Consider the following 10,713-nt stretch of genomic DNA (forward strand, 5'->3'; position numbering starts at 1 on the left):
CCCCAGTTACACACAAAGAGAATCTCCAAGCCTCTGTGTCATGAAATATACACTATTTTATGTGCTCAACACACAAATCACTTTTAAATCTTTGTATCTAAATTCTAACATGAATCTCAACAGACTAAGAGGAAAGATAAATATCCTGCCTGTGCCTCCTCCTGCTGTCTCTTCAGCTGCTCCAGCATGGCCTGGAACTCCTCCTCCTTCTGCTGAGCCTCCTCGATGGTCGCCTGGTTCTGCTCCTCGTAAGCCATTGCCACCACGGCCAAGATCAGGTTGACCAGGTAGAAGGAGCCCAGGAAGATGACCAGCACGAAGAAGACCATGTAGGGTTTCCCTGCCGCGCGCAGTGTCTGATGGGATCCAGGACACACCGCAGAGGAGAAGAAGAAGGATGTGTTTTTATTAGAAATATAAGACAGAATCCACCAATTTTAACTTTTCTTTTCAGTTGAGCTCATCCAAATGCAAATGTCAAGTTGCTGCAGTAAAACGACAACAACAAAAAAAAAAACAGAATGACACACCCTTCTGAACAAAACTCCTACCTAACTGTGTGTATTTGACATTTTCTTATTGAAAGCGAGTCTTTGTTATAAAATGTAAAGCTTTGTTTGAATGCTGAAATAGAGCGTATCTCATATTATAAGACGTGACTCATTGTCAACGACCTTTCCAGACAGACGTTTGTATACAATTGAAAAGTCTGCCAACCTGCTGGTAGAGGTTTTCCCAATAGTCCTGGGTCATTAGTCGGAACAGAGAGAGGAAGGCCCAGCCGAAGGTGTCGAAGCTGGTGTAACCGTAGTCTGGGTTACGGCCCGTTTTGAGACATACGAAGCCCTCCGGACAAAGACTGTTAGGACACAAATCGGATAACAATACAAAGTGTTTTTAGAATGCAGACACATGACTGGTGTCTATTTTCTCTTGTAACTCTAAACAAGAAAGTGTATTTGCAAAAAAGGAAACTATTCCTTTAATCTAGACATTATGTCAGATATACCTTTACCTTACCTTTTACCTTATTTAACACTTATTATATTTTATGTATGTGTATGTGTGTTGAGCAGAGTGAATGCAAACAGCTTTCTTATATGAGACAGCACATTTAGTTGTATATGTACATGCAATGACAATAAAGGCATTTATTCATGCATTCATTCATTCATACACTTTTTATACTGAGCAACATTTTTTGGCCTTGCTGCTCTTAACATGAATGACTTCTAACATTAAAATAACCTTAAAATGACTTCACTATATGTCTTCACCAGTTTTTTTTAACCAGTGCTCATTTTATTCATTTCAGCTTTGATACCTGTCATTATTTAAAACATGTATGAAAAGAGCTGCACTGTGTCAGTTTCAAGCCTCAGTTTGACCTCAGTTCCATCATCAGGAGCAGGTGGAGGCGGTTAATAGATACCAGGTGTGCAGCTGATCACTCATGTGCATCAATTAGGTCGATGATGTCACAGGCCTACTGCTGCTGCTAGGACTGAATATCAACACTTGTCAACCCCCACTTCTCCAAACATCATGTTAACACCAACAGTTCTATCTGCTGATGGTGAATGAGTTGAACTAGTTACTAAAAAAGCTTCTCCTAATGTTTTGGTAACAGCTACTTTGATATGAATGGAGGTTACATCATTAAAACATAAGAAATACATAAGTAGTGCTGTCCAATCAAAGGCATGGAAACAGGAAATTATAATTAAAGTATGTGACTGTTGTTTTAGGGGGGGACAAAAAGTGAAACTGTCCTTTAATCAACAGATTCCCTCAAAAGAAAAAAGGTTTCCAAATGTTTGCCTAAACACACAACTTGAAACGCAGCCATAGTTAACCAGCAGTTTTAGATTCCCGTGATGCTTCAGCGCGGTGCTGGAGCGTCGACACTAATTGTGTGTGCTGAGCTTTGTGGTGTATCTAATTGGCCGTATAAATAAAACATGTCAAGTCTTACCCGGCGCCGCTGCCATTCCCACAGAGCAGAGCATCCCTACGGCCAGGGAGGGAATAGTAATTATCTAGAGGAGAGAGAGGAGGGAGGGAGGGAGGAGACAGAGGGACGGTCAGTTGAACCCATCTCACAGAGGAGCAGCAGTGAATATGAAACATTAAAGATTGATGGAAGGAACTAAAGAACAAGTGGGTTTCTCTTCAGTTGATGTGTGTGCTTGTACAGTACAGTGGATGGAGGGGAGGGGAGGGGAGGGTAGAGAAAAGTGGTGATTTGTTGTTTTAACACCCAACTGCATTAGTCATCCCTTTTCAAATTTATAGTCTGGTGTCCTCGTTCACCGCTTAACTGTCAAAAAATCACAATCACATCAGAGTGGTCGCTGTGATTAAAATGCAGGGCTGTGCCACATCTATGCAATTTTAATCAGCTCTATCTCATGTCTCCTTCTCTCTCGCTCTCTCCCGGCATCGCTTTGTCATGTAAGCTGGTGCGCGTCTTCTCCATATCCTGCTGCCGGTCAGTGACTCACCCTCCTCCTCCTCTAGCACTTCAGGGCTGCTCATGCCACACAGATGGGCGACGGGAGAATGATGAAGGGTAGCGAGGGAGGGGGTGCAAGTGGAGGGGTTTTATTGTTGTGGCGATTATCCGCCACATTTGCTGCGTTCTCCCACCAGCCCTTGTTAGAGAGAGCGCCCATCCTGCTCCCAGCCATTGCTGTCACTCTCTATCATGGCATCAGCCCCCCTCCTCTCCTCCTCTCCCCTCCCGCTTCTCTCACTACCACACCACCCTGACCCAACTCTGCATATGAAGTAGCCAGTATCTGACTCAGGCCGTCTGGGCCGGACACTGACTTGACCCCGGTTAACCCCGTGTGTGTGTGTGTGCCTGGCAGACATGTAACAGCGCTCTCACGCCTCTTTCCTCTGCTTACTCTCGTCGCTGATGTACTCCGTCCAGTTGAAGATCTCCGTGTCGTTCTGCTGCAGGCTGCTGTTGAAAAGCGCCGAGTCGTTGAGGCTCGCGCTGACGTTGAGCGGCACGCGCACGCACTTCTGCCTCAGGTTGCCCATGAAGAGCTGCAGGCCGATGAGGGCGAACACGCTGAGGCAGAACACGGTGAGGATCATCACGTCCGACAGCTTCTTCACCGACTGGATCAGGGCGCCGACGATGGTCTTCAAGCCTGAACGGGGAAGGCGAGGGAAGGTTGGGGGGGAGGCGGGGGAGGGTGGAGAGGACATCGCAGAATGATTACTGCCTGCTAATTACAGCCACAAGCTTGTGTGGAGAAGAAGCTGCTAATAAGAGCTTACAGTAGTGAGCAGCCAGAGGGATCTGCAGTGGAAGTTCCTGTATGAACCCTTGGCTGTCATACAGGAACCACACTCACAGATCACTGCTAATCATGTGTATGTATTTCAATATTCATATCCATGTACATTACTTGTATATGACATAAACCTGTGTTGTCTTCTGGTTATTGAGCTCTTTTTTTAGTGCAACTGTAAAGCACTGTGTCATGTGCACAAAGTCACTGAGGACAGATCCAAGCACACATGCTGTTCTTGATCCATATAGACATGGCACATTAAGCGCAAAAGAGGGCTGAGTGAAGTGGAATATAAATTGGAGGGTGATTGTGGTGATTAACCAGTATTGTGGGCGTCTCAGCCAGTCACAATAATGGTCTCGTACTGTTCTCATCCAGCTGTGGGGGCGCCGAACAGAGCAGAGTCAGAAAATAATGTAGTTGTCTGGCAGGCGATGTTACAATTGTGTAGTTGTCATGGTTTTTGTCACATAACTAGTTTGTGCTTGTTGATGGAACTTATTAAAAGAATACTTCAATATTCTGGGAAATATGCTTATTTGCTTTCTTGCCGCAGGTTAGATGAGAATGGTGTCTAAATGGTAAATATGAAGCTAAAGCCAGCAGGTCATTAGCTTGGCTTTAAGTAGAAAGACCTTTGGACAGAGCCAGGCTGTTTCCATTCTATATGTTAAGATAAGCTGATCACCTATTGGCTATCAAGCATACATACTATTGATCTTCTAATCCAGGGATGTCCAAACTATTCCATAAAGGTTCATGTAGCTGCAGGTTTTCATTCCAACCAAACAGGAGCACATCAAGCTTCACTCATTTAATCAGCTGATCTCAGTCCTTAGACAGATGATTGGTCCAATTGTGTGCTCTTGATTGGTTGGAACAAAAACCTGCAGGCACACAGCCCTTTATGGAATAGTTTGGACATGCTTGATCTAATCAAACTCTTGGCAACAACCCAAATAAGAATACTTCCCCAGAATATCTAACTAGTCCTTTACCAGAGTCAGATGCAACCTGGTCTTCTCATGTCTATCCTCAACATTTAAATACCTAGTTGTCACCAAAGCACCACTCTCAATCATATTGCACCTCTCCTCCCACTTTTCCACCATGTGCACTGTTCTCTGCATATAAATAGTGACGTGACTGAAGAGCTAAGTGCATTTCAAGTTCAGGAAAATTCCAACATGTGTTAGAACTGCTTGTCCCAGACTTTGCATTGCCACAAAAACAGAGCCCAAAATGTGTAATCTCTATGTGTAGTAATGACAGCTGGAATAAATCATATATGTGTTGGATTCAGATGATCCTCTTTATACACAAAGCCAATGACAATGTTCCTGAGATGGTTTACACATGTTAGTATGTGTCATGAATAATGTTGTTTAGAATGCTGTTACCCAACCACCACACACACACACCATTCCTCCAAAGAGTACACAACATTGAAAGGGACATGCACAGGAGAACGAGGTAAGGAGGAAACCCTACACACACAAGTGCTTGCCACCAGAAAATCGGCTTTTGCAATGTCTCATGCAGAAAGGAAAAAAAGGAATGGTGCGCAAAATCTACTCGTAAGGCTCCCAAGGCAAGAATAGATTTTAACCAAAAAAAGAATTCTGCCTTAAAGGATGTGTCTAAAAGCTCAGAATCCTGTCAATCTGTGCAGATTGGAGCCAGATTCCAGCTTTTATTGGCCTTGGGACGAAGGCAGCATGAGGGACGGCGTCGGGCGTCGTCAGGCTTAGCTACAAGTGAGATGAGCTGAAAGGAGGGGGGGCGTGTGGGGTGTGCTTTGATGTTAGCGAAACGCCAGTTAGCCGTTAGCATTTCATTAACCCTACGGGGGGCCTTGATGGCTCTCTCACCTGGGATGACTGATATAGTTTTCAGGGCTCGCAGAACCCTGAAGGTTCGCAGTGCTGAGACATTGCCCAGGTCCACAAACTCTGTGACATATCTGTAAGGGAAGGGAGGAGGAAGGGAGGAGGAAGGGAGGGAGGGAAGGAGGGTAGGAGGAGTTGGGTAGAGGGGGCATTTCGGGGGGGGGGAAGGTGTGGGAGATACACGCACACATACGCACGCACACGTATCAAACACCCACACACATGGCGTGACAAAGACAAAAGGTGGGTCGTGGGAAGGGGAAGGGAAGGGAGGAGGAGGAAGAGGAGGAGGAAGGGGAGAGGAGGGAACGGCAAACGGTCACGCACAAGAGGACAAATGGCAGGAGTGCTGGCAGCAGGCGCCGGCGGCCTTACCTGGGATTACCGAGATAGTTTTCAAAGCTCGCAATACTCTGAACGTTCGCAGAGCTGAAACATTGCCTAGGTTTACAAACTCTGTTATATACCTGCAGGATCAAATGCACAGTTACTACACAGCAGCAGCATCATCAGCATCATCATCATCATCATCACAGGAAGAAAAAACCCATTACAACGTGCACAAAAACACACATCTGAGGAATAAAAACCCTTCTCTCTAAAAAGCTTTGTGATTTACAGGAATCTCTTGGACTAAACAAGATTACAGTCTTATTGTATTACATGACCCAGTGAGTAATCCTTCACATCAACAGACACAAAATACTACACAAAAAAACCCCAAAAACAGTGTGTAACCTAATGCTGAAGGCTTTATTTTGTAGTTTCAAGACAAGTAGCTGAAGTCATTGAAGCGTGGGACAAATGTGGGACAAGATGCTCCGTGCTTTGGGGGGCTCGCATCCATGACAACAGAGTACAGTTGACATTTGTGGCTTTCTCAAATGTACACATAAGTTTCAGTTGCTCCTGTCCTCCTCCTTTTTTCTATCTCTTCTTTTTTGCTCACGTTCGTCGGGGGGGCTTAATATGCTGCTGGGCTGATTAGCATTAAAAGCACTGGGCCTCTGATTCTGTTGCCAGATCATGTTACTCTCATCCTAACAGTGCTTGTCATAATACTTACGCCATGAGGATAACACTGAAATCCAGCCAGTTCCATGGGTCTCTGAGGAAAGTGAACTTCCCCACGCAGAAGCCCCTGGCCAGGATCTTTATCAGGGACTCGAAGGTGTAAATCCCTGTGAATGTGTACCTGTGAAACGAGAGGAGATGAGAAGAGGCGGGAGGGAAAAAGACACACACACACACAGAGAGAATAATGACATGAGTCACTGTATGCTGTGCAGTACATGATTCTTTACAGTACCTGTATCTCTGCATCCTCAAATCTCATTAGTCAGTATTATTATGTTAGTTGTATAAATTGCTGCAGTGTGCACTGATCCTCTTTGATAAACAGTGAATCTGTGTGGCTCGGGTTGCTTCGCCGCACCCATTTTTATTGGGGGGACGAGGACTCATATGAGGCTTAAATTAAATTTAGCAGATAACAGAGTATTTGGCCATGTCTGCTACTGGCAGTATTTTAGACCTACATAATCAGACCTATGGTTATTTTCTCTTGCTTTTAACCCTTTGAACCCTTAGTTTTTTCTCCTATTGTTTTTGCTTGGTTTTAACTGCGACATATTCATTGCATGCCACATGTTCTTATTTTTAATTGACTACTACTAGAAATACCATGCATTGGTGTGTCAGTGGTACTATACTGTTTTTGTCGAAAAAAACACAAAGAGTAGAGGAGTGTGTCAGTTTTTCAAGGAGGTTAAAACAATGATGAGGAGACAAGATGACACATTGTTTGTGTCCAAAATCACTCCCTATTTACTATATAGTGCTTTACATTTACCTTCCAACATTTTATTTGAGTGTTTGAATGCTGAGTGTGTAAATATATCCTCAAATATTACACTACGGAACATATATACATATATATATATATAGCAAAGGCTATTTGCACCCCAGTACAATTAGAAGTGGATGCTATTTGTACCCTGGTATATATAGCAAAGTGTTCTATTTGCACCTGTCTTGGTGCAAATATCAATGTATGCTATTTGCACCCCAGTACGTCGCTGTTCTCTTCTGTATATTATATAATCATTTCTGTCCGGTGAGATCTATCACTTCCCGGCGTGAAAAAATGTCAGACACATGCATTTCAAGCTGCCATGAGAGCAGCTTGAAATGCATGTGTCTAAGGCTGATGATGAAGAAACTATTGAGTGAGCTATTTAGTGAATACATGAATAAGGGAGTGATTTCGGACGCAGCCATAATAATGATGATGGCTTATATTCATGGTTCTTTCAGACAGCAGGCGGATGCTGCTTGGCTGTATTTTGACTCTTCCAGTGGTAGAGTGGTGTTTTGATCCACTACAGGCTGCTGCTATCACCTCGTCTTAATCTCATCACGCTGCTAAAAAGAGGACGTTGAAGCAAGTTCTGCTTACTGACGTCATAACGAAGCCCAGATGGGACAATCAAACTTTGATACTTTGATGTGTGTGTGTGTGTGTGTGTGTGTGTGTGTGTGTGTGTGTGTTCTCTTTGCTGGTGAAAAGACACCAGTAAAAATCTTAAACAATATCCTGAGTTTAGTGACTACAGTTTCCACGATATTTTGTGTAACTGTTCTCTTCTTTTATATGATTTCTGGGTGATTTGAGGGGGATTTTTGACACAATCAGGTTCAAACCATTTATCAACATGTACTGTATGTCTGTGTATCCATAATCAATAATCAATAATTGTCATGTTTGCAGATAGAGAGAACACAGAGTGGACAACTGGAGAACTTACTCTACATTCTTGGCCCATTCCGGGGGATTACTGAGGGTCATGAAAGCACAGTTGGTCAGGATGGTGAACATGATCAACATGCTGAACATCGTACAGATAGAAGTCAAGGAACACAATGGAACATTTGTGGTTTTCATTATTTAACCCTCTATTCTAATAAGCTGTAGATACAACCAAACATCACAGTAAAACAACTCAAATTCCTTCATCCATCATTGCTATGAGACAAAAAACTGTTTCTTTTCACTGGCTCAGCTGCTACAAAGCCTGATGTATGTTAAAGCCAATCATGACATTGAGTATGCATCATCATCACGTTCAAATCCCTCTTTTGTCTGATAAACCCTATAATCCAACTCAAGCTGCATCCATAGCAAACTGTGAAAGGATATGAGTGTACTAAAACTCTAATAGCTACCCTCCTTAGAGGGTTGAAAGGGCTTAGGATGTACAAGGCAGGAGTGGCATTGAAACGGAAGATTGTCTTCCCGCGATTCAATACTATGAAGGTCTGAAAGAGAGAGAACACAACAGAATATTTCATGTGCAAGACATTACAGTTGGACAATATTCATTTATATATAGTATGTAGATTCAGAACAGTAACAACAGTTCATGTGCATGTGTGAAGCTGGATGAGTCTACCTCAGGCAGGAGGACATGTTGGCACTACAGTTCAACTGGCACAGCAGCTCAGATCAGCACTTAGCACCTCTGCTGGCCCTCACTTAAAATTCTCTGACTTGGCTGAACACAATTATGTTGCAGCAATACCAAACACTTATGTTGCCAATTTGTTTGAGTTAAGTAAAAGTAGCAATGGAACAATGTCAAAATATTCTGTTGCAAGTGAATAGTTGTTAGTATTCCTAAGCAACTATATTTGATATTTTGGGATTCATTATTCACTTTCTTGCTGAGAGTTAGGGGAGGAGAATGATACCACTCTCATGGTTTATAGAGTCTGTATGCTAAATATAAAGCCAGAGCCAGTGAGTAATTAGCTTAGCTTAGAAGAAAGACCACAAACAGGGGAAAACAGCTAGCCTGGCTCAGTCCAAAGCTAACAAAAGCTAACGTTAGCTCACCAAGAACAGAACGCCGTGTGAAATCACAATTTCTCATTTTTATCTTATCTTCTTTTCTGCAAATTAAACGAGAACATGTTACTGGATAGAGCTAGCTGTAGCCTGTCTCCCTCTGTTCTCAGTCATTATGCTAAGCTAAGCTGTCCAGCTACAGGCCAGCTTCAAATTTAGCATACAGACATGAGAGTGGTATCAACCTCTTTCCATAAAAAAAAGAAGAAGCTTATTTTCCAAAATGTTGAACTATACCTTTAAGTATAAGTGCAGAACTGCATAAAGAAGCATTAAAAAGAAATATTCAGGTGAAGTAAACGTACCTGCTAATTATGCTTATTAAAAGTTACTTGGTCACTTTCCAGCATCAATCATTACAGTTTTAAAATGTTCAAATTTCACTTTGATCCTCGGTTTCTAAGCTGTGAGACTGAAATAACCCGCAGTGAAGCTAGTCAAAACATCCAATAGAAAGATGTCTGAACACATGAATAGCATTTTAAAAGGAACGTTGATTAGTCTGCCCTTTAATAAAAACCGATCCGCTCACTGAAAGACATTTATGTATTGTGTTTGTATCTCTCTTCAGCAGAAGTTTGTCTTACGTGGGAGGAAATTGCTACATCTGCCGTGTGTTTCCTTAAAATAGTTTGTTGAGAGCATCCGGCAATTAACTTTGAGCTTTTAAGGGGTAAAAAGCTCGGACTAGAAAAGTAAAGACCTGCAATGCATTAGAATTCAATGCTGAGTCATACCATAATTGAAGGCTAAATCAGTGTACGTAATGATGCTTTAAACACAGTTATTATTCATCTATTTTAAAGCCATGAGTTACAGGTATCCATCTGCATTAACTGTGATGTTTGCCTTTCATGTACAGACCTTCTGATTGCTGTAGAAGGTGTCAAGGTCCTCCAGAGGAGTGGACACCAGGTGGGGAGGGGTGTCCCCATAGATGAACGGCAGAGATTTCCCCGCCTCGAGATCGCTGTTGGGCTTGGGCCCGTTGTCGTCGTCGCTGTCGCTGCGGCGCTCCGCCCGCGGTCTCCGGGCCTCCTCCTCGGCGATGCGCCTCTCGATGGCGGCCAGCGACTCCGGGACGAAGGGGCGGAAGCTGTCAGGTCCGGGCGGTACAAGCAGCTGTGCCATCTTGTCATCCTGCTCCTTCAGAGGGCAGAGAGGGGCTCAGCTGGGGCAGGGAGCTGCAGAGAGAAGAAGAGAGAGAGTCAGGGGGGGAAAGGGGTCAAGAGTCGGGGTCAGATTCTGAAAGTAGTCACCTTTAGAGGGCAACTCATCTTCTAAGATCAAGCGGTAAGTATGACCTCCTGGAAAAACAAGATGTGACATATATATAAGAATAAAGAAGTGTGTCTTTTAGATTGCGTTCTCCCTTTAGAGACCTTTTCAGACATGCTTTATAACAATCCTGGCTTCATCTACGCCCAGCTGTTGCCTCTCATGACATTCTAGTCAGTGCTATGTAACTCATTTCCCCAAATAGTAAATGCCTGGTGAGTTGTGCCTGTTATTCCTAATCTGAAAAAAATAATCTGTCACCTGTTATTTGAAGGAGTTAAACAGAGAGAAGTTTCGGTTGAGACAGAAACAGTAAAGGTGAGAGTTC

General features: G+C 43.3%; 1 protein-coding gene across 14 annotated transcripts in view; it reads right to left on the bottom strand.

Moving 5' to 3' along the window:
- Positions 1-10,247, bottom strand: part of scn1lab (sodium channel, voltage-gated, type I like, alpha b) — a 28,811-nt gene extending 18,564 nt beyond the window's left edge. For 5 of the 14 annotated variants that reach the window (XM_062414814.1, XM_062414810.1, XM_062414806.1 and 2 more), the window contains exons 1-9: positions 9,972-10,238; positions 8,400-8,518; positions 8,008-8,097; positions 6,267-6,395; positions 5,183-5,274; positions 2,913-3,164; positions 1,976-2,039; positions 718-859; positions 150-356 (exon numbers count right to left, since the gene is read on the bottom strand). In XM_062414814.1, coding sequence (XP_062270798.1) covers positions 150-356; positions 718-859; positions 1,976-2,039; positions 2,913-3,164; positions 5,183-5,274; positions 6,267-6,395; positions 8,008-8,097; positions 8,400-8,518; positions 9,972-10,238 — 1,362 coding nt within the window. Of the gene's footprint in view, positions 1-121; positions 357-717; positions 860-1,975; positions 2,040-2,912; positions 3,165-5,182; positions 5,275-5,575; positions 5,668-6,266; positions 6,396-8,007; positions 8,098-8,399; positions 8,519-9,971 lie in introns of all 14 variants that reach the window. The other 9 variants (XM_062414813.1, XM_062414807.1, XM_062414805.1 and 6 more) reach the window with 6 other exon arrangements.
- Positions 10,248-10,713: the final 466 nt, after the last annotated feature.

The sequence above is a fragment of the Scomber scombrus genome, chromosome 24, assembly GCF_963691925.1.
Source record: "Scomber scombrus chromosome 24, fScoSco1.1, whole genome shotgun sequence".
NCBI lineage: Eukaryota > Metazoa > Chordata > Actinopteri > Scombriformes > Scombridae > Scomber > Scomber scombrus.